The sequence below is a fragment of the Asterias amurensis genome, chromosome 20 (genome assembly GCF_032118995.1).
Source record: "Asterias amurensis chromosome 20, ASM3211899v1".
Lineage (NCBI taxonomy): Eukaryota > Metazoa > Echinodermata > Asteroidea > Forcipulatida > Asteriidae > Asterias > Asterias amurensis.
The window spans coordinates 11,748,907-11,773,385 of record NC_092667.1 but is presented as its reverse complement, the minus strand read 5'-3'; the positions used below and the strand labels follow the sequence as shown (position 1 = coordinate 11,773,385).

At 37.5% G+C, this 24,479-nt stretch overlaps 3 protein-coding genes across 3 annotated transcripts; 2 read left to right on the top strand and 1 right to left on the bottom strand.

Annotated features, from left to right (window-relative positions):
- The first annotated feature begins 121 nt into the window (after nt 1–121).
- LOC139952334 (O(6)-methylguanine-induced apoptosis 2-like) lies at nt 122–7,167 on the top strand. Its single transcript, XM_071951443.1, has 9 exons — nt 122–295; nt 1,068–1,189; nt 1,970–2,074; nt 2,366–2,545; nt 3,110–3,221; nt 4,053–4,156; nt 5,415–5,482; nt 5,858–6,051; nt 6,406–7,167. Exons 1-9 carry the CDS (start codon nt 217–219, stop codon nt 6,477–6,479), a joined length of 1,038 nt encoding a protein of 345 aa, XP_071807544.1. The 5' UTR covers nt 122–216; the 3' UTR covers nt 6,480–7,167.
- Nucleotides 7,168–8,111: 944 nt separating this feature from the next.
- LOC139952551 (tektin-B1-like) lies at nt 8,112–13,872 on the top strand. The gene is made up of 6 exons (XM_071951719.1): nt 8,112–8,270; nt 8,739–9,185; nt 9,678–9,892; nt 10,480–10,702; nt 11,350–11,573; nt 12,393–13,872. Exons 2-6 carry the CDS (start codon nt 8,760–8,762, stop codon nt 12,595–12,597), a joined length of 1,293 nt encoding a protein of 430 aa, XP_071807820.1. The 5' UTR covers nt 8,112–8,270; nt 8,739–8,759; the 3' UTR covers nt 12,598–13,872.
- A 980-nt stretch (nt 13,873–14,852) lies between these two features.
- On the bottom strand, nt 14,853–24,254 carry LOC139952298 (dynein axonemal assembly factor 11-like). The gene is made up of 15 exons (XM_071951385.1): nt 24,125–24,254; nt 23,117–23,210; nt 22,345–22,418; nt 21,785–21,862; nt 21,226–21,322; nt 20,869–20,944; nt 20,376–20,486; nt 20,132–20,232; nt 19,377–19,454; nt 18,803–18,895; nt 18,476–18,556; nt 17,851–17,986; nt 17,372–17,467; nt 16,316–16,422; nt 14,853–15,534 (listed from the first exon to the last, which is right to left on the bottom strand). Exons 1-15 carry the CDS (start codon nt 24,132–24,134, stop codon nt 15,360–15,362), a joined length of 1,407 nt encoding a protein of 468 aa, XP_071807486.1. The 5' UTR covers nt 24,135–24,254; the 3' UTR covers nt 14,853–15,359.
- Nucleotides 24,255–24,479: the final 225 nt, after the last annotated feature.

Below are 24,479 nucleotides of genomic sequence, written 5' to 3'. Positions count from 1 at the left end.
AAAAAATAATTGTAAAATTGTAGATTTAAAACGATTCAACGACACAACCTTTGAGAAAATAGTTCCGCTGCGTAGTAACATTTGTATTGAACAAGTGTGGCTGGCAGTGCACAGGCATTGTATTATTTGTAAACACGTTTGCGTTTAGTCTCTTGCGGACGGTGGAATTTATGTTCTGAATTTTCTATTTTATCAATTTCTTAATTGAAAGAAATTATGGCTGACAGTGTGCAGACATTAGAGCCCGGTTACAGGAGATCAGTCGGTGGAGGTAGACCTGGTAGACTTCATAAAGGTAAGTTTTAAAAGCAGTTTTACAACTTAATATTTATTGTATTTTTATAACACTATTTTTTATATTGATCAGAACTTAATCTAATTCGTGATAAAAACAAATTTGTTGAAAAAGGTGCCCTAACCGCCCCCTCCCCGATCCCCACCCCCCTTATAAAAAAAAGGTGTTTGGCGAATTGTAAGGAGCAATGTACGAGCTTGCTGTGTGCAACATTGTTGGCAATATTTCTTTTGGGAAACCTCTATCCTGACACCACTTTTTCACTCATTTTTTATTAAAAAAAAAAAAAACCAAAGCAAAGGAATAAGGTTTATCGCGATGCATTGTGGAAGGAATATGGGGCAGTTTCTACGCAGTTTCTACGACTCGTGCACGCAACGCCTACACCTTTGTGTGGGTTTAACAGCGCCCTCTCTTGATATTTTGCTATTTGCGATAAACCTTATGGAATTGGATGATGGACATGATGGAACATTTTTGCTGTTGACTTTGTTCGTACAAATTGTAGTGTAGGTTTTGAATACTTCTTACTTGCGGTATTTTTTCTAAATCTTCGTATTTTTAAAAAGTCTTTGCCATATTTATTTAGCAAACAAAGACTAAGAGTGTATTTTTATTCACTGTTAATAATTTTTAGTGCTTTTAGATTAACAATTTATTGTAAAGCGCTTCTTGATCCTTTGTCTTTGGAGAGGCGCTACAAAGTTAATTGTTGAATAAAATAATAATAAAATAATTCTCTTGATTTATTTTGTTCTTTGAATCTTTTCAGGACCGGGTGTTGTAGCAGCAACTTCTTCAATACCAACAAAATATCAAACCATAGTAACATCAAATGCTGATAAGAAGGGTTTTGGAGGAACAACTAAACGGTTCAACCATGATTTAAACACTGTAAGTATAGGAGTTTAGACCCATATTAGCCCTGTGCCAGTTTATTTATCTGTAAGCAAATTTGCATGCTAACTACAGCCAATAATTGTGCTTTATTTTGCAGCTGCAGTATTTGCAAAATACCCTTCACCTCTTTGGACTTTATAACTTTTAAACACTGTTATTATTTTCCTTATAATTGTGAACATGTCACTTGTGGTATTGTACCTGTGTTTTATGCATGACTATGTATATTAATTTGCTCTGTTTCATTTTGCAGCTACAGTATTTGCAAAATACACTTCACTTGTTTTGACTTTATAACTTTGTAACACTTTGTTATTATTTTCCTTAAAATTGTGAACATGTCACTTGTGTGGTATTGTACCTGTGTTTTATGCATGACTCTGTATACAAATTTGCTGTGATTCATTTTTAATGGTTGGGGAGAATTATCTTCCTGGCCTGTCTTGTTTTCAGTTCAGGTTTTCAAGTTCAGGATTTTAATATTTATAATTCAGTTATCATACTGCTTTAATTCTTTTTGCTTTTCTTAGACTTAGGCCTAAACATTTGTATTTTTAGATTTTCTTGTTTCAATTTGATAACTTTTAATGTTCTTTGCTTTGCTCATTACTATATCACAATCTATTTCTAATTGTTATACCTTTATGCAAATTACATGTGAGTGTTTCCTTTTTTTCAATGGACTTGCTAATTCATGTGTTTTATGGATATTATTATTATTAATTTGATTGTTAAAGGCTTCAATTGAAGATGATATTTAATTACACCTTACAGAATGCTAATCCAGGGCCAGGTTCCTACGGAAATCTCAGAGTTGCAGTTGATAAGACAAGTTCATCGTTATCAAAGAAGGGACTAGGTGTTGGCTTTGTGTCAAAGGTAAGGACTTTTAAGATATTCCGTGACTTAAACCTGGTTGTAGGCAGTTACAGGTTATATGGCTTCTGAATGGCAACCCTGAACAAACATATTGACAAAATAGGGACACCACCAACATAGGGCTAGATAGCTCAATTGGTAGAGCGCCGAATATTAATCTGGAGGTAACAGGTTCAAGTCCCCCTCGAGTTTTATTTTCTTTGTTCAATGCAAAGTCATTAAAAAATGTACCCAATCCTTTTGCCCTTGTCGTTTATTACTTAGTTAGTATCATCGTCATTTCTTTAACAGGTGCGTAGAATACCTCGAAATAAAGGCACCCCAGGCCCAGGATCGGCGGCCTACAATCTACCCAGTCTACTCCGTACTCAGTCAGATCACAACCAGGCGTCGGTATCCAGCTCCTTCCATAAACCCATTGCTGTTGTTCAGGACAAGAGAGGTAGTCAACCAGCCCCTAACCAATACCACGTAAGTCATTTTCACCTCCAGTGTGCGCAGACCACTGCAATAGAGTCCAGGACCTAATTTCAAAAAGTAGCTTAGCACACAAATTATGCTTACCAGAATAAGGTTACCAGCCAAACTAAGGCCGGATCCGAATTGGTGGCTACGGCTGCGGCTACGACCATTGCCAGGGGTGTTGCTAAGGGCGTCCTATACTTCAATGCATGACGACGCGGCGATCTGGCCGTAGCAGTAGCCGCCAATTCAGATCCGGCTTAACCTGGTGTATGTACAATTTTTGACTGGTATCCTGCTAATTTCTGCCAAGCAGAAAATTTTTAAGCAATTTAGTTTGCTAAAGAAACTCTATGAAATTGGGCCGAGGAAAATGATGAGCAATTTTAAAGAGCTTTCAAGTAATTTTTCGTATCAGTCTAGTACATGTGTGTTATGTCACTTGCCATACATAGTAGTTCAACCTCAGCCCAATATGAATAACTTGCATTCTTTGTGTTCTTGTTATTGGTCGTGTTATTAAAAAAAATGGGTTTTAAAAATTGATTGAATGATATTTCTTTTCCACCATAGATATCAGACGACATACTGCATAAAAATCATGGCAGCCAGTTTCAAGCATCCTTCAAATCCACAACAAAAAGGGTTGACTTCCAAGGCCCTCGGACACTAGCCCCAGCTCCTTGTAAGTGATGAATCTCTTTGGGACTTTTGTTTTCTCGAAAGAGTTCAAAATTTATTAAAAATGTACTTGATATAATGATCCACTTAGATTTTTGTTGAGTTTGCTTCAAAACTGTTTTCTTACACGTTAGCTCTCAGAGTTGTGTGATTAATTTGAAATTTATTTAAATATATGATCCTTTTAGATTTTTGTAAAGTTTCCTGCAAACATTATTTTCTTACTTGTTAGCTCTCAGAGTTTGTTATTTATTAGAAATGTATGAATTTATGATCCGTTAAGATTACTGTAAAGTTTCCTTCAAAAATTATTTTCTTACCCATTAGCTCTCAGAGTTTATAATTTATTAGAAATGTATTTGAATTTATGATCCGTTTAGATTATTGTTAAGTTTCCTTCAAAATTATTTTCTAACTCGCTTAGCTCTCAGAGTTTTTAATTTATTAGAAATGTATTTAAATATGATCCATTTAGATTTTTGAAAAGTTTCGTTGAAAATTGTTTTCTTACTTGAGAGCTCTAAGGCTTTTTGCTAGGATACAGGGCTTGAAATAACCCACGATAGATACACGCAGCGATTATTGTGGTGCCAAGTGCTTTTGCTGTGGTGCCCTTTAAGAGGTTGAAATACAAATTTACATTTTCCTCATAGAAGTTCCCCTTTACAAGATTCAAGGCCTGAGGAGTCTTCCTATAACTCAGTCATTTATATTTGCATTTTCACAGCTGTAATCTATAAGTATTTCAAAAAGTTACTGTATAGTGAAATTTAAATTCTTACTGGATGAAACCATTTGGAGTAAAGTAATTGTTACATTTGTTGTGTGTATGCAGGCCAGTACAACATTAATGACTCCCTAACAAAAGAGTCATCCAAAGCAACAACTAGCAGCTTCAAGTCAACAACGAAACGGCAAATGGCTGTCTCCCCAGCAGATGTAAGTTGAAAAACAGCTTCTATTAAAGGAACACGTTGCCTTGGATCGGATGAGTTGGTTTAAAAAGTGTTTGAAACAGTTTGTTTTGAAATGCATATGGTTAGAAAGATATTTTAAAAGTAGAATATAATGATCCACACAAGTATCACTCAAAATTGCACGGTTTTCTTTTTACGTCGCGAACTATCACGGTCGGCCATTTATGGGAGTCAAAATTTTCACTCCCATAAATGGCCGATCGTGTTATTGGACGAGGTAAAAGGAAAACCACGCAATTTCGAGGCATATTTGTGTAGATCATTGTATTCTACTTTTACAACATCTTTCTAACCATATGCATTTTATAACAAACGGTTACAAAACACATTTCAAAGACCAACTCGACCGATCCAAGGCAACGTGTTGCTTTAATAGTAATAATAGTATTAAAAAAAGTATTTCTGATGTAGCGCATATCACCCTATGTGCTGTCAGTATTTTCCTACCAGTGCCCAATTTCATAAAACTGCTTAGCAGGAAATACTGCTTAACACATATCTTCAATGCAAAAATCTAACCTTTTAATGAAATGTTGGTTGATAACCTGTTTTTGCTAAGCAATATTTACCTGTGTTGGCAGGTTTTCATGCTTACATGCTTTTTGAAATTGGGCCTTGGTATTTATGGAGCTATGTGTTAAAGTATGAGACCTATTTATTCACATAGCACCATGGAATGGTTTACAAGGTGCTGTGGTGAAATATGCAGCCAATCAAAACAGAGGTGAACCACTTTCTTAGCGATAAGTGCACTGGGTTCTTTTAAGTGCAGTAACAATACAGAGGTCCTACAGCCTTAGCTCAAGAAATGTACTGGACCAGGTATAAGACCAGACAGTTAAATAATATAATACTGTAGGATTTGAAACTTTGCATGGTGGAAATACGATAGAAAGATTTGCGGTAACACCATGTAATGACTCGATCAGTATGCTCTGATCGTCTTCTGGAGAAAGACGATCAGAGCATACTGATCGAAACGTTGAGTTGAAACCAACGGTTCTTTTCTGAACCACCCCATCTCATTAGAGAAAGTCATTACATGGTGTTACCGCAAACCTTTCTATATAATATAATACTGCTTTTATCTGAACAAGCACTGAAAAAAACATTTACCTAATTTAATTATCTTTGTAACTTGATATTCAACAGAATTGTAAGAAATTATCGTACTCAAAAGTAAATGTTTGAAAATCTGTATTTGTTTGCACTTTTTTTAGAATCCAGGTCCAGGGCAGTACAGACCTCATGAACCAGTTGAAGACCCCGCCAACAAGTTGTTAATGCCGTAAGTTCAACCACCCTCCATTACATGTCCATAGAATTTACAATTTGGTTTATTGAACGTGTCATTGAGCTTATATGAGTTATACAGGCTTAGAGTAATTTAAAAAGTAAACAAATTATCATCAGGATGTAACGTCATAGAGCTGCTTTAAGCAAAACAAAATTATGCTTACCAGAACAGTGTTACCAGCCAAAATACCATGTCACATACAATTTGTTACTTGTATCTTGCCAAGCAAAACAATTTTAAGCAATATTTTCTGTTTAAGCACCTCTGTGAAATTGGGCCCAGGTAAATTTGAAGCTGCCAAAACAGACGGCCCAAAATTATAAACGTACGTAAAATTAAAATTAAGAATCTTTTGATCCCTTTCAGGAGGAAACACTACCTGTGTATATCAGCTCCTGCCATGCCACTCCCTCCTCCACTCCCAGAGCCTGGCCCAGGGAGCTATGAGCTCGTCAACTACAAGGGCCCCGCTAAACATTACATGTCCGGTGCAGCGTTCGTCTCGACAACGAGTAGATGGGTGGGAAATGTCCAGAAAACTGCTGATCACCCTGGCCCAGGTAATTCAAATCAAACATGGTGGGATGTTAAAGGGAGGGTGCGACTCTGGTCATTATTTTATTTAATTAATATAATAACCATAAAAAAAAACTTACACTGTAAAAAGCATTGGAGAGCTGCTGATATTATAAAGTATCGCTCAAAACGACACTTTTTAAAATAATATAGTTTTACTGAAAGAGGTAATTTCAAAATAATAATAAATTAAAATACGTTTATGAAACACAACACATGCCAATTTATGTTAACATCCTTTCACCAAAATTTAAACTATGTGTTTTAACTATTGAAGCATGTCTTTGATAGTACATCTGTAATAATGTTATGTCCTATTTTTTCTGAATCCATTGCAGCTACGTACAGACCGGAGACAGTAAGCAAAGGCCAGTCGTTCCTCTACAACGCGCAGAAGAAATGGACATTATGATTGCTGTCAATCATTAATGTTATTATTTTGATATATTTCAGGGCAAAGGGTTGACAATGGGAGGTTTTTTCCCCGGTAATTAACAAGGGGAGGGGGTATTTGTAGGTCACTGTATCAGAGGTGAAAAATTGCAGGCTTTTATCTGAATTCAGATTTGTGTGTGTATGTGTATCTGCTTGGTGGAATAAATAGCTGTTATTTTCCTCTTTAAGGCCATTGGACCCTTTCGGTAAACAGTGTTGTCCAAGGCCCACACTTCGTGTATCACAACTTCTATATCAAATAACAAACCTGTGAAAATTTGGGCTTAATCTTCAACTGCCATTCCAAGCCTCTATTGGCTGTTATCTCCTCCAATGGTATAAGTGATATAAGTCACATGCTCAGATCTCTAACCAATGATCTCAGCCATTCAGTGGACTGGAAATTTATGTCAAAATACATTTTTGTTGCAAATTTTCTTTATTTCTATCAATTCCGTCCACGGTGCTTTGACCACACAACGATTCTGAGGTGTTTTTTCTTAAACAGTTTTATACGCTTTCAATTCTGATTGACGTTGTACATTTGTAAATAAGAAATATTGCAGGAAAAGTTTTATTTATTTATGTAAAATATGTTGCTTCTGCAAAAAAATTGTATATTTTGTAAGATTTGTACATTAAAATCTGTATTCAATTCTCACTGACTTGTATAGCGTTTGTGTGGGTTTTTGTTTCTCTCAACTTGTGAAATTATATAAATTGACCATTTGTGAACATATAATTAAACATTATACTCAAGTGCAAAGAATAGTTAATGGCCTGACGTTTCGACCCTAGCAGAGTCTTTTTTTTTCCATTTGGTTGGTAGGTTGTTTGCAACAGCTAATTCTATTTTCTCATTTATTCAAGTGAATACAACATTGTCGGCTTATGATTCCATCATAAAAACCTAAACAAAGTAATAATAATTTAATTATTTTTTGTGTAGAAGCTTTGACAAAATATACATGTCAGTGTGCACATGTATACTAAAGTCGATCTTTGACACGTTTACCTCTAATAATAACATTAATGATAAAGTAACCGCAGTGCTGGGTGTTGAAGGCAGCGTGGCTGAAAACAAAAGAAAACAAAACAAAATTAGTCATAGAAAGCCTGTAAATTAAGTTGCCAGAAGAGATTTGAACTTTGTATGGTACAAAGACAAGATCCAAGAGAGTTCCAGATGGCGCAGCGGCTGAATAAATTATCGTGAAGTAAGCAGGTTACACACCGAATATGAATTGTCGAAAACACTGAAGCAAAAAACACTGTAATGTAGTATACATGTACCTAGAATAATAAAAACGGAAACTGATAATTATTTGTACTCCTTCACAATGCCGACCTCTGCAAAACAGCAGACGACAGCAGTGTTGTTCTAGCGCCACCAACGATAATATTTGTCCAGGCCTCATAACAGCTTGCGGTTTCTATGGCACCGGTGCAACTCCCTCCACCTTACCACCAAACGGGCCTTTCATTGGTCCAGTAGCTCTGAATGGAGTCTAATTAGCGAATCAAAGGCGCTGTTGTAATGTGAGTTGGCGGTGTGTTGTGTTGCTTAGTAACAAGCGTATGGGCAGTGTGTTCAGGCCAGCCACATCATAAACACGCGTAAATCACATTAGCAGATTAGTACAGCATTGCAAGAAGCTCAACAGGACGACGGTGGCCAACCAAACCAAACCACAAACTCAGACATTCAGCTTTGGTTCGCATCCTTTGAAGAACACACGATTTGTTCTAGTCCTTTCAATTTTTGAGGGTAAGTATCCTGTAGGCCTATTTGGTAAATAGATTTTAATTAATATTGAAGTAAAAATTGAATGTAAAAATAAAATAAAATAAAACTTAAAATTCTTAATAAAAAGGTCTGAACATAAATTGTTTTAGGTTGCCGTATTTGTTGATTATAAATTTTCTATTATAGAGACATTTTTATATGAAATGAGTGAGGAGACAGTTGGAACATTTTCATTTTGTATGATTCATGAAAGTTGATTAATAGTATTGTTATTGTATTAGACATGTGTGTGTGGAAAACAGCAGTCCTGATCTGAAATAGCAAATAGTGAAACAGAAAACAACATTTTGACTTGAGCCTTCTAAAAGTTCGATTATTAAAAAAAAATATTATGCTACACAACTTTGTTTTAATTTGATGAATCGTGTTAGTGTTTTACAAATCTGCCAAATGCTAAACTAAATTATCCAAACTTCTTTTTCCGAATAGGTTAACTGAAAATCACCAACCATGTCAATCCGGGCAGACATTGCAAGCAAGCCAGCCACCCACTACGCTCCTTCTGATTGGCACACAAACAACCACCTCCTAGCCACAAATGCCGAGAAGCTACGCGATGGCTCGCACAACACACGCCAGACCTCACATCAGCTCCGCAATGACACCTACAACCGCACAGCATGGGGTATTCACGACAGCACCACGAGGTTGACCAACAGAATCACCGACATTGAAAAGTGGAGGGAGACCCTCGAGAAGACCCTAGCCGACACCGACGAGGAGATCGCAAGATTATCCCGCGATAAAGATGAGGCGGAGAGAGCACTTGAAGCTAAAGCACTACCCCTCGATGTTGCAACTGAATGTGTGACACTTCGAGATGGGCGTAGAAAAATTGACATTGTCGATGACGAGGCCAGTGCTCAGCTTAACAAGGTGAGATTCGCCTTAACACCTCAACTGATCTTGTTCATTATTTTGTATAATAAAAAGCCTACCTATGAACTGACTTTGAAAAAAAAAGGAAGAATGCTTTTTTTGTAACTACCCAAATACGATGTCTTATAAGTCTTATCTTAATCTCATGCAACATTGAAAAGAGACTCAGCTCTGCCAGCTGCAGCTTTTTAAACTTTTTGTTAAGGGTCGTTAATAAAGACTAAACACAGGCCTGGAATCACAGAAATATGCAGTTTTTTGGTCAAATCTTGTTTACTGAAACAAAAAAAACAGGTTGTCTTCTGCGACTCGGCTATGAAACTTCCAAACACGTCCAAACAGAACAACAGAGACTTTGGCTTTTATGTTATTTTAGGCCCTGGACACTCTTTCCCACCTTGCTTGAGTCAGCAAGTGTTGATTCTTTATGTTCATCGATGCCTAATAAACAACTACGACTTAATTTGTTTTGGGTTTTTTTCATTGCAGGAAGTGGAAGTGATTGAAGGTATCAAAGAGGCCCTACAGGCCAAAGTAGCCTCTGCTTTTGAGCAGCTCTGTCTACTCCAAGAAGCTCGTCAGCAACTCGCTGCCGATCTACGAGACAAGACGGAAGCCAAGCAAATTGATACATACTGCCAGGACCTAAGCATCGACTCACCTGATATCTGCCTGCAGCCTAACTCCACACGCACACCCAAAGGGTAAGCTAGCTCTCGTCAAGATAGTTATCGGGAAAATTATTATCTTATCTTGAAGGCTTTCCACTTTCCTTTGTGGTTTTGTTTGAAAAGGTGACCTAGGCACAATCTGCTAAAGCAGAAAATATTGCCTCGAACATTTTTATGCTATAAGCAAAAATTACCATGGTACCAGTCGCAAGTTGTACCTGTGACATGGTAGGTTGGTTGGTAACCACAATCTGGAAGGCATAGTTTTTGTTTTGCTGAACTGCGTTTTGTGCTCATCCAAGGCAGCTCTAAGAAATTGTGCCTTTGGTACTAAGTATCATGGAGCTGTTACGCAGAAAATGCTGCTTAGAATATTTCCATGCTCTAGCAAAAACTGGATGGGGCCCCAGTCACATTGTAAACTTTGTGGACTTTTGGCTGGTTTAAGCTAAGCAATATTTGTCTGTGCTTAGCAAGTTTTTGTGCTTACAGACAGGACAGACTTTGGCCCAGATGACTTTATGAAAATGTTTAGTTATACAGTGAAATTCTTGGAGTAGTAAAAACATTTATGTACTAGATGTCATTTTGATCAATGTTACTTTGTGTCTTTGTTACAGGAGTGTCACACCACAGACATGGCAAGACTTCAGCCAGTACAACACAGACCGCGCCAACGCCGAGATCCGTTCCTCTACTCACCTGCGCGAGGCCATCAACAGCACCATCAAGCAGACCGATAATGACCTGGAGGCTCAGCGTCAAGCATCAGAGTTTGCTCTTAGGAAACGCATCCACGAGATGGAACAGGCTAAGGATGAGGACGAGTGGCAGAAGAAAAATGTAAGTAGAGAGTTTGGAACTCTTAGTAATTGTCAAACCTGTAAAAATTTGTGCTCAGTTGGTCACCAAAGTTCGAAAGAAAACAGTGAAAGAAAAATACATGATGTCCGAGAAAAGCTTCATGCCTGATGAAGTCTTTCTCAAATTCAAACTTTGGGGGTGAACATTTCCTCTTTCTCTTAAACTACACAACTCCAAGGGGAGTCGTTTCTCACACTTAATGATAAAAAGTTCTCAATTAATTGTAACTTTCAAAAGTATACCCTGCCTTTAAAAGCCCAAAACAAGAGTTTGGATGCTTGAATGTTGCCTGCTGAAAACTGGCTTTTTGTTGCTAGCTCAATATAGAGGTTCTAACTCTACCTGATTCTGCAAAAATAAACAAATCTTTCCATGAATGATGAACAAATTTGAAACTTTCCCCCCGAGTGTGAAAATTTCCCTATTGTGTTAAATGATTTCTAAATACCTCCCAGATTGTTTAAGAAAAGTTTCTCTGATCGCAGGATGCAAATTTAGTTTTTAAACTTGAAATACAAGTCTCTGGTAAAAGTTTGGGGAATTTCGCTGTAGTTATTCTTAAGAACTAGCTCAAGAAAGTGTGTGACATTCTTGATAAGTTGTTTATTCTTTGATTCCCATTCCAGACCGAGGAAGAGATTGCTAAACAGGAGAAGAACATCCGCGATCTTGAGCGTGCAATCCAGGACAAAGAGCGCCCTCTCATGCTTGCCATGACCCGTCTAGAGAACCGTACCTACCGCCCTAACGTAGAGTTGTGTCGAGATAACGCCCAGTATGGCCTGGTCGGAGAAGTGAACGAGATCCAAGATTCTATCAAGGCATTGAAGAATAAACTTCAAGACGCACAGTAAGTTAAAACTTCTGACATTGCATAATTTCCTTTAAAGAGAAGGTACACGTTTGGTAATTGTCAAAGACCAGTCTTTTCACTTGTTGCATCCCATGCATAAGCATTAAAATTACAAACCTAGGAAAATTTGAGCTAAATTGGTCCTCGAAGTTGCGAGAAAATGGTGAAAGAAAAAACACTCTTGTTGAATTTTGTGTGCTTTCAGATAGGAATAAAAGACTTCTAGCTAGAAGGCTTTTATTATTTTAGTGAGAAATTACCTCTTTCTCAACATCTGTGCTACTTCAGAGGGAGCCGTTTCCCACATTGTTTGATATTATCAACAGCTCTCAAATGCTTGTTACCAAGTCAGTTTTTAAGTCAATATTTGTTTTGAGTAATTACCAAACGTGTACCTTCCCTTTAAGCCTACTTCAGTATTATGATGTTCCTAATTGCTCAGTGATATTTCCACTGGTAGTGTTTTTGAGGTATCGTCATAAATCTGTTGTGGTTATGGCCTCGCAGGAAGACAAATCCCTTATAGGAATATACAATCTATAAGGAGCCTTTTAACAGATTCAAATTTTGGGGCATATAACAACTTTTTTAAATTTTTTATTTTACATAACCACATTACCTCTAAGTGAAATGTTCCTATAAATGTTTTGTACTATGGAAACCTGCTGTAGGCTTCTTGCCAAATTTTTGGGCCGAAAACCTTAAGACTAAAAAATTATCAATCGTATACCTTCCCTTTAAATGAATCCCCTTTTAAGGATTTCTTTGAAATCTTGAGATCTAACCGCTCTCTCTCTCTTCGTTTATAACCAACAGCAACATCCGTGATGCCAACGAGAAGCAACTGTATCGCATCAACCAGGACCTTGTCCTCAAGAATAACTCACTGGATCTGGACAACAAATGCATGGCTGTCCGACAGAAGCTGACCACCGGGCCGGTCACAGACACTCAGAAGAACCTCGGCACATTCCGCACCGATCGGGAAGTGTACACTGCCATGAATGCTTTGAAATATTGAGGGTCTTGTTGATTGGGTTCAAAGGGTTGGGGAAGGGGGGGGTGGACATTTCAGTATTACATACAATGTAGGAAGGGTATATCATTCAATTTATGAAGCAATTTATGAGCAATGATGTTTAGTACAGAGAGCTTGCAGGCCTGGAATTTCATATTGGAGTGCTCGGCCATTTCCATTTTTTAAAAAGAACAAGGGCAACGGAGGCCATGGTCTCTGTGAAATTCCAGGACTTGGCTTGTCTCTTTGATTAAAAGTCTGGTCCCACTGCAGCGAGAACGATAACGATAATGGCGCCAAGAGAACGCATTCTATTGGTTGAATGGGCGTATTCTGCGCGGAGCAATTCAACCAATAGAACGCGTTCTCTTTGCGTCGTTATCATTCTCGTTCTCGGACTGGGCCTTTGCTTGGTTAAAACATTTTAAGTTAAAACTCCATTAAAACACTCACTGACTTCCTGGTTTGCAGTACCAATTGGGGTTCTTCCAGTATAAAATAGTACTTTCTATTCATCACTTCTTAAACTATCCCACAACAAAATTCGTTCTGGTCAAGTTTAAGGATTATATTATCACTGGGTTTGGAGGTGAAACCATTTTAAAAGGCTTTTTCAGTAATACTAAAGAGATCATGTGAAGTTGTAATTTGTAATGTTGACATAATTAACAGCTGAGTAAAACAGTTGTATTCCGTCCCTTTAAATTCCGTCCAATTTTAAGTATGACACACAAGCCTTGTTTGTATAGCAATTGACTTGAAGAGTCATTTTCGAATTATACATATAAATACGATTGCCTTTTTAACAATTATTTGGGGAATTTATGCACTTTTAGAAAATGGTAACTGGGGGGGTTTTTATAACTCATATTTGTTATTTTTAACCGACCACTTCCAACTAATGTTTTTATAACAAAGGCGCAATAGTACTTGACTAACTGTCTTCTAAAATAATTTGAAACAGGCAAACAATTTTTTTTGCAAGATGCAAATTAGGAGACACCATGGCTTTTCCCAAGCCTTGGCTCCCTTTACACAGAAAAAAACACATACAAACGGAACAGAGTATGGGGTATTTTATCAAAAGCATTCAACATTTTTGTCTTTTAGTTTTAGCTGCGCACAGAAAAACCTTTCATCAAAATAGACTGTTATGGTGAAATTCTACATGCATGCCTGTATGGAGTTAGATTTTTTTTTAAATATGCACTTATCTCTGATGAATGAATATATGTACATATAGTGTGAATAAAGTGTCTATTAATAACGTTCATTTAATATATTTGTCAGCAATGCATGGATTTTTGTAATAAAGAAAAGCCTGAAAATGTAAGAAAAAAGTATTTTCTCCGACTTTGTTATCTGAGGTAGTTCATAACACTCAATAATTTGTTTCCATTGATGTGAGGATGTTGCTTTGCTTTGTTTCTTCAGCTAAACCACACAGAGACAGTTTTGTTCCGTTTGTGTTCCTTTGTACTGCCGATGATAGTACCATGAAGGTGACACAATTCTACAAGGCTTGTTATTGGGGTGTCAATTTATGTACATGTGTGTATTGGATGTTATGTGTGTATTCGTAGCTACAAATTAAACAGACCACTTTGAATAGTCTGCATTCACTAGCAATGTACGTGTAACCCCATCCCCCCATACCATTTTTTTACCAAAAGTAGATACATGTACACAAATGAATGCCTAGGTACATTAATTAGCCCCATCATGTTCTGTCTTTGCCCCAAATGATTTGACCAACATTTTACACTCTTCTGCTGCAGTGTATAACAATGCATTTTAGGGACCTTTGGCCCTTTGTGAAAACAAAAAATGCAATTACATGTACTGAGATAAAGGCCTCTTTCTGTCGTAATAAATAATTTGTATTTGATATGTGGCTCAATGGGATAAAATAACTGCGATATGTAAAAGTATTGCAAGTAAATTTTCACTTTTAAGCCTATGGACCCCTTGTGAGATAGGCTGCCATCACCGAGGTTGAACAATGGAAATGCGTAAGCATATTAAATGCAACATGCACAATCATTGATGCACAGTCAGTTAGAGGTATCCCTTTGCAATGGGCCGGGCCCTGTTTGAGCTAATGATGCTGTATGCAAGAGGGTCTAAAACATCACACACGCAAAATAACAATATACACTTGTAACTACTTCAGTACATGTACAAAAATTTATTGTAAAAAAACATCTTCAAACACAAAAAGTGCAAATATACAGAAAGTAAACTATATAAAATGTGAATTTTGTACAAAAGAAATACATACTGTATGTAACCCAATAACATACATTTTTCAAAATTTTATGTATATAAAAATTAACAACTCTATGGACGGATGTATTGTTTCTGAGTATTTACATGAAATCTTCACTTTGAGTAACATGTGCAGCAATGGGTACTCCTCTTTGGAGGAGCACATTCACAAAACGAAAACTACTTTTCAAGGAAAGTTTCACATTTCTGATCGTGGCACATTATTGCTTAGTCCTTCGAATGCAACAGTAAACCTAGGTCCACTGTACATTACTAGGGTTGGAATGAGGCCGTAGGTCCAGTGTACTTGGATTGGAATGAACATAATAGACAACAGTGGAAGAGTAGGGATTAACCCTGGTGTTTCTGGTTCACATAGCAAGCACCCTTGTGTACAGGTTTCATCAGGCTTGCCAGCTACAGTGATTAAGTTCACTTATGAGGCATCCTGTGTTTTCATCACCAGAAATATAAATAAAAAAATTAAAGTGTTTTCATCATATCAAAGGAGGCACATCCGGGTCATCCACAAAATCTTCACTGTTAGGTCTGGCCACGACCTCTTTCCTCTTCATACTTTCATATGGTCCATGTTGACGAGGCTGCTTAGTCACCATTAGGTCAACGTTCTTTGCCGATGATGGATCAACCTCCAGAGTGCCGCCAATTGTCCTTTCGGGAAAAAAGAGAGAACTTGGTATTGAGATTACTATTCTTGTTTTGGTTTTGTGTATGCAGATGGATTCGGTACTCTACCTTGAGTCACTTAAGCTCAACTTTCATGGCTCTGATTACCGCCAAATTCTCATAAAGATCTTAAGCAGAAAATTCTGCTTAGAAAAAAATTCTTTGCTAAACAACAATTTTCTCACTATTCTTGTTTTGGTTTTGTGTATGCAGATGGATTTGGTACTCTACCTTGAGCCACTTAGGTACAACTTCATGGCTCTGATTACCGCCAAATTCTCATAAAGATCTTAAGCAGAAAATTCTGCTTAGAAAAAAATTCTTTGCTAAGCAACAATTTTCTCACTATTCTTGTTTTGGTTTTGTGTATGCAGATGGATTTGGTACTCTACCTTGAGTCACTTAAGCTCAACTTCCATGGCTCTGATTACCGCCAAATTCTCATAAAGATCTTCGGCAAAAAATTCTGCTTAGAAACAAATTCTTTGCTAAGCAACAATTGAGCGGGGGCACCAGTTAAAACAATGTAAACTTATAATGTTATTTTGGCTGGTAACCTGTTTCTGGTAAGCAAAACTTTTCTGTGGTTAGCACGTTTTGTGCTTAGGCCTACAGGCTTTATGAAATTGGGCCCTGGGTGTTGCGTTATCATTTTAGCCAAAAATATTGTTGTACGGTTTGAAGCTAAAGTAGCGGCGTAAAAAGGCCCACCACTCTACACTAACATGCCTAGAGGACTATTAAATTAATTTAGAGGAGGACTCACCTTCCTTGAGTGTCTGTCTTCTGCATCTCTCCCTCATCTTTCTTCACACCTCTTGTTGAAATGTTGTTTGGTTTCTTTGCCTTTTGGGCTTTGACGACTTGCTTGACCTGAGAAAGGTACATGAAAACAAAATTTGAATGAAATTTGAAGGCAGTGGACACTATTGGTAATTGTCAAAGACTAGCTTTCACAGTTGGTGTATCTCAACATATGCATAAAATAACAAACATGTGAAAATTTGAGCTCAATCGGTCATCAAAGTTGCGAGATAATAATGAAAGAAAAATAACCCTTGTAATACGAAGTTGTGTGCGTTTAGATGGTTGATTTCGAGACCTCAAGTTCTAAACTTGAGGTCTCGAAATCAAATTCGTGGAAAATTACTTCTTTCTCGAAAACTATGGCACTTCAGAGGGAGCCGTTTCTCATAATGTTTTATACAATCAACCTCTCCCAATTACTCATCACCAAGAAAGGTTGTATGCCAATAATTATTTTGAGTAATTACCAATAGTGTCCGCTGCCTTCAATGGCTATAAAAACTACTAGTTAGAAACCTACATCAGCCTTTTCGATTGTATAAGGTAATTTGAATTTGAGATGCAAACGCTTCTCGGACTGTGTGTTCCTGTTAGGGGGTTTTACTTTCTGCATGGAAATATTTCTTGGTGACTTTCTTAAAGCCATTGGACACTTTCGGTAAACAGTATTGTCCAGGGCCAACACTTCGTGTATCGCAACTTATATATAAAATAACAAACCTGTGAAAATTTAGGCTCAATCGGTCATCGGAGTCAGGAGAAAATAACGGGAAAACCCACCCTTGTTTCCGCACGTTTCGACGAGTCATGACATGTGTTTAAAATAAATCTGTAATTCTCGCTATCGAGGATTCATAATTGTTTTAATGTTTTCTCAAAAAGTAAAGCATTTCATGGAATAATATTTCAAGAGAGGTCTTTCACCATTACCTTCTGTAAACCCTGTAAGTTATTTGTAAATCTGTGAACTTTAATTTTTTCTTCTGTTCCGAAAGTGTATAATGGCTTTAAATACCTTTGGCATACTAATAAGAAGATGGCCGGTAGTTTGTGATCGCTGAGCTTTACTGCTGTCTGGCATGATCTCCTCCGTCAATACTAACTGGAAAACCTGGAGGAATGAGGGAAAAACAACGTAATTAATGATTCATTTCACTCTACTTCTCTAATTTACTGTTTATTTGTTTGTTATTGTATGCCTATGGTTTTAGGGTTTTCTGTATTTTTGTCATTTTTAATATTTTTAGACTCGCAAACCGAAGTGAATTTCACTGTATATGTATACGTATGTGTGACAATAAAACAATTGATTGATTGATTGATTGTAACTGGTATCGGCTCAGCACGACCATTCCGAGGTTTGTCATTTGTTGTGCTTTACAGCTTTAGGAAAGCGTCTTGAGGCTTGACATAAGGCGCTTTATAAATACTCTTTTATTATTATTATTATTATTATTTACGGATATTTAGCCCTGTGACTGAACAGTAACATACCTTTCCTTTGACGACAACTTTAACATGCGTTGGTTGTACGTCAACATCAATGAGTGAGGTGTCTAGGTATTTATAGCACGCTACGTCCAGGCAGAGGCAGTTGGTTTCTTCATCCTCAGTCAGTGCAAAGTCCATCCTGTAAAAAAAACCATGTAGACAAACTTAGTTTTCTAGTGTGAAGTTGTGACCAACTGCATGCAGTTTGTTTGCTTGTTTGTTTAGATGATCTTCCCGTCAAGAGAACTCAAATAATAAATAAAATAATAATAATAATAAGACTTGTAATGCGCACATATCCACCCTGCTGGGTGTTCCAGGCGCAGTAAAACCAAAAACAAAACACAACACAAAGAAAAACAGACACAACAAAATTAGTCATTGAAAACCTGTGACATAAGATAACTCCTGCTGCAAGGGGATAAAAACACCAAGCAGGAAACAGCCAATCACTATCTTTCACTTATAAAACTGTAAAACTAACTTCTTGGTTTTCTCTCCATTGGGTTCTTGGATAGTACGGTGATTAAGTTTGCTTTTCTGAGAGTCCTTAGCTTCACAACCAGAATGAATAAATGACATGAAATTAAAAAAGAGGATGAAATCAGAGATATCTCAACAAATTTACTTTGCTTCGTTGATGTTCAAGAACTTTCCGTCATCCGTTGTCAATCGTATCTTCCTCTTTGGTACATCATGAGTAGGTTTCCTTGAAAGAGAGAAAGAAAGAAAGAAAGAAAGAAAGAAAGAAAAACAAAATCAAAAGACAAAGAATACAAAATCTAGTTTATTGGACCAACTGTGATTAAACAAATCTTGAATTCCATCCCCACCTCTTTTTCACAAGTGAAATGTAAGTGGAAAATGTAGACAGTTCTTAATACCTAAAGAAAAATTCATTTTGACAAAACTAAATGGTCACTTTGAATGTTGATAATTGCGGTTATGGACTTACGATTTTTGTTCTTCTTTTTCTCTCGTTTTCTTGATGTGGTCATGGACAGCAATCCGGGACTCAGGTGTAAATTCCGTCTCTTCTTGCCAAAAACTTTGAAGAAAAAAAAAACATCAAAAATTTGTTATCGTCTACTGTGGTTTTGAACTATACCAAATCAGCAATACTTTAGGCGCTCTGTTCTTTGTATAGCGCCTTATGAATGCTTTGTATTATTATTATTATTATTAACATCAACATTCATGCACAGTTAACCCTCCAACTGTATGTCCAATTAATACCATTCACTGTGGTGTTAAATGATAGATGCAACACAATGGTGAATGCATCTACACGGTGCACAGGTAACCCTCCTACTGTATGACCAATCAATACCATTCACCATGACCAGGACTCTAACAAACTCTCTGCTGATCAGAAACACCAGAGATCGAGTCTGGTGCTCTTTAACCGCTCGACCATGACATGCCACAAATTTGATCAACAGTTGATTAATTTTAATAGGGTAAAGGAAAAACTGAAATAATTTTCAAGTCAAACCGCCCCCCCCTCCCCCAGTTATGTCTTTACTCACCTGCTGTTATCCTCATCGGTTTCCATGGTAACAACTTCTTTCTCATCTGCATCACTGTGTCCATTACTCTTAGTGTCCCTATGAGTAGAATCAGTGAGTTACCAATAAATAATTTGCATTATTAGGCACTTTTAAACATTGTATAAAACTACTAATACTCCTGAGACCCAATTTCACAGAGCTGTAGACAGCCAATGTTGTGCTTACTGTGTGATTTCCATTTCATAGCGCTGCTAAAAACCGTAAGCACACAAAAATGGCATACAAACCTTCCGGTCCTTTCTGTGCGCTGCTAAAAACCGTAAGCACACAAAAATGGCATACAAACCTTCCGGTCCTTTCTGTGCGCTGCTAAAAACCGTAAGCACACAAAAATGGCATACAAACCTTCCGGTCCTTTCTGTGCGCTGCTAAAAACCGTAAGCACACAAAAATGGCATACAAACCTTCCGGTCCTTTCTGTGCGCTGCTAAAAACCGTAAGCACACAAAAATGGCATACAAACCTTCCGGTCCTTTCTGTTTGAAAATGAAAGACGTAACAATGGAAATCCATGGTTAACGCCTAATTTTTCTGCGAACCACATTCACTTATGATTAGGCAAATTTTACTGTAAAGTAAGCAAGACAATTTGCTAACCATTAAACAGCACTATGAAATTGGCCCCTCTCTGTAAGGTCTTGAGCATTCCTAAAACCGTCAACTCCTTTGGAGTACATGCATCATCAGGAGACTGAATTGTTTTTAATACTCACTCTTTATTCACATCAGTATACCAGCGGCCATCAAATCCTTTTCCTTTCTTATTCTCATCCGTTGACTCTTTCCCTCCACTGGCAGCTATCTTTTCCTTTTCCTTGTGAGGAAATCAGATGACAAAATTATATAAAAAAACATATGTAGGTGTTTGCGTGCCATCTCCCCCCCCCCCTCAAAAAGAAATATAATAGTATCAGTCAATTCTCTGTTGTTCCTCTAAATACATGACAAGCAACCTACTCTCTTGATTCTGTAGTCTTCTTGTTCTTCTAAGATTTTGGGTCTGATCATCTTCAAGTCTTGCATCGCTGTAATCCTCTCTGACTTATCAATCTCCTTGCCATCCAGATACTGCGAAATTCCACAATAAAAAAAAAATACCAAAGAACATCGGTCAAAACGTTAGGGTGTGCAAAGACTTGTGAACAAGTCGTTACTGGTCCCACGCGTTGAGATAGTCAAGTTGTGGCGGTGCTCTGGGGAGATCACTGCTCTCTGCTGGTTGCCCGACTTTTATACTCCCCATTTAAATGGGACCGTAGTCGTGAGAGCAGTAGTCTCGTGGGGCCAGCAGTCTCGCGAAAATACCATGGGAATCGCGGGGAGAGTCGGAATGCTATCATCACCGCGACAAACATTTAACGACTTTTCCACAAGTCTAGAGTGTGCACAACATTGGCAACACTGAACTGAGAGACGCTCCAAACTTGTAAAAATTTTATTGGTACTGTACCTGTAACTGTGGTAGCACTGCGATGACATACTCTCTGTAGCCTTCGAACTTTGTGCAAGGATTTCCTGTCAGAAATCTGAAATGTTTTCAAAATAATCAGTTATTATAAGATCTTATACGGCACATAAATCCTGGTGTTTCTAACTCACACTGCAAACACCCTCATTTAAAAGTTCACTCAGCCTTCCGAGCTAGTGTTTAAGTTCGCTTATGAGGCATCCTTGGTTTCATTACCAAAAACATATAAAATTTATAATAATGAAACGTTCCAGGGACTATTCAGGAAATAAGGTTGTGTCTAAGGCTTCCTAAGTAATCACAAATTTTGTGTTTATATATGATTTATTGTCATCTTACAGCTCTCGTAGATTGTAGTTGTCTCGTAAGCTCTCCACACTTGTGATCTCCCCCACAAAGTTAATGGTAAGGTCCAATTTCTTGAGTGTCTCGCAACCTATACAAAATAATGGACAAAAAATAGTCAACATATTTTAATTGTTTTAAATCAAATCACTGTTATTTCATCGTTGACAAACTTGTCTTTGATTTAAGTGATAATTGCTCATAAAATAATAAATGTAAGACATATACAGACAGTTTTAAAAAAATATTTCAGCAGAGTGTGTGTTCAATCCCGGCAGTGACACTTGTGTCCTGGAGCAAGACATTTAACTATAATTGCTTCTCACCACCCAGGGGTAAACGGGTACCTGTGAGGGCAGAGATTGTTCTTGTGATTGACAAAGCTTAGTAGCGTACAGGCTGTATACTCCCAAGGTACATGTAGCTGAGATAAAGGAAGTACTTAAATGGCCCAATGACCAGTGTTAATAATGTTGGCAGTGCTGATCATAATTATAATAATTATTAAGCTACTGGTTTTACCATTCTATAAAAGGGTTCACTCATCACCTACCTTCTAGGTTTTCAATCTTCTCAACGTTATTAAGCGCCAGATTAAGATACTCCAATTTCTTCAGCCTGCTGACATTTTCTGTAGGGGATAGAATGGGAAACACAAAGAATGAGGTGCAAGTTGGTCTAGCTAGCGATCAAACTTGAGTATTTGCTTTAAAGGAACAAGTTGCCTTGGTTAGGTCGAGTTGGTCTTTAAAATAAAAAACGTTTGTAACCGTTTGTTATAAAATGCATGCTTAGAAAGATGTTTAAAAGTAGAATACAGTGATCCACACAAATTTGCCTCGAAAATGCGTGGTTTTCCTTTAACTTAACTAACTAACACGGTCGACCATTATGGCCGACCGTGTTAGTCAACGAGGTAAAAGGAAAACCATGCAATTTCGAGTGATACTTGTGTGGATAATTATATTCTACTTTTAAATTACCTATCTAAACATATGCATTTCATAACAAATGGTTTCAAACACTTTTCAAAGACCAACCTGTCCAGATCCAAGGCACTGTGTTCCTTTAAGGTCTATGCCAGGGGGTCTTAACTGACACAACTCAACTTACCAATCCTGGGGATGAGGTTGCTCTGAAGGTAAAGAATCTTTAGCTCTCTGCACCACTTGTCCAAATACTCGATTCTAAAAAGACAGGATTTTAGTTTAGTAATGTTGTAAAGAAGCAATTGTGGATAAATTTCTTTTTCTAAGAAAAGTTTTATACAGGATTCAAACTGGATCAAACACCACCACTGTCAGCAGCAGAGTGTGGGTTCGAATCCCGATCAGGACATTTTGTGCCCTTCAGCAAAGCACTTAAACCATAAGTGCTTTAAAAACGTTTTGAAGGTAGTGTATTCTGCTCTACCAGCCGGGCTCATAGTGGATGACATCCATGCCTAGATCCTTACAGGTTGTAAAGGGATTACTCTGCGTGGACAATAACTATTTGCTACAGATTTTTCCAAAATATGCGACCTTTTGAAATGAGATTTTCACTAGCTAGTTTTAATGTTTACATACTTTGCATTAAAACAATCAAACGTTTAAAAAAAGACAAAGGTTAACTTTGCCTTTAAAATGATTGGTGAACTCACTGAGTAAGGTTACCGAAAGCAGGAGGGTTGGGCTGCGTTTGAATTAGCGGCTATGGCTTACAACTATGGCTAGATCACTTTACATCATACTATGTTGAAGTATAGGACAGCCTTAGCGACACCCTTAGTAACAGTCATAGCCGTAGGTGTAGCCGCCCTTTAAGATACAGCCTAACCTTCCAGTCCCTGACGGGGACCGCCAGGACCAGTTGGTGATGATCATCCCAGCTAAAGATTGCTCACCGTTCAATGTCTTGCTGATGCAGGGAAACTTCTTCAAGGGTGGAGATCTCCATGTTGTTATGCTCCGCCCGTTTGCGGATCAGGTTTTCCGTAACTGTAAAAGTTTGAAAATGAGAATGAGGAGAATAGTTTGTTTGAATGTTCTTTTAAAAGGTTTAGGCTGAAGAGTTTGAATTGTGTATACTGTGCAATTATTGGCTCTGAAATCTGAAATATTGTTTGTCTTTTTGTCTTGTCCTTCGAGGTTGGACTGATGATACAATTCTTTGTGATGACCGACAGTGCAGGCACATTTTGTCAGTTTCGGCAAACCTGGATTGTTGATATCATTCTGTTGTCCTCAGTGTCGTGTACTTTGTTTTCTCTTTTACTGCCCCACAACCCCAAATTTCCCCGCTATTCCTGTGAAGTACACTTGACGTAAGCACAGAATTCCCTTCTTTCGTGGCGTAAGCGCCGATTCTGTGCTTACGGTAAGCAGAGCCATGAAATTAGGCCCTGATCTGGTTGATAAATTTTTAAACAATTAATACAAACTATATTAAAAAACTATAATAATATTAATTAAATAGACCTTATCGCAAGAAGGAAAAGGGGGCTTACAATGCACCCTGTTCCTTACCGCATTTCATCCATCTATGCTATTGAATACGACTCGATCGTATAAGCTTTATCGCGAATAGCAAAATATCAAGAGAGGGTGCTGTTGAACTCACATGATAAAGGTATAGAAACTATATGCATTGCGTGCGCGAGTCCTAGAAACTGCATAGAAACCGCCCCACTGTCCTTCCCAAAATGCATTGCGTTTCTGAATCGCGATAAACCTTATGAGTTATGATCCTGATTTTCGTTTACTGAACGGTTGTTTACCAAATGCCAAACAACTGCACTGTCAGTGTCACTGACTGACATTTATTTTATTTATCAATATTTAAGTTTAACTTAAAAAACAATGGCAAAGGAGAAGGGAAAAGACCGAGGACGAAATAGATGACATTTACTTACTTCGAACCATTTTTCTGCCCAAAATGGTGTTGATCTTTTGAGAAAATTCTGTTACACTATTGTTAAACCGAAAAAAGGAAAACTTTAAGAAAAATGCAACAGTCCGCCAGATGATGTTTACAGTTTTGCTCGGCAGCAGAATCAAGAGTTAGCGCCACCAATAGTTCTACTTTACTTAATTAATTTTTTTTTTATCTACGACTGTTTTATGTATCTTTTGAATTGTTTAACGCAGTAATGTGGTACATTCAGCCTTTTTGATGGGCCTGGTTTTTTGTGTGCTTTGGCTTTCCATACTTTGTCTGGCGTCCATATACACTTGTGAGAAAGCTATCGGTTTCAAAAAAGTAACCAG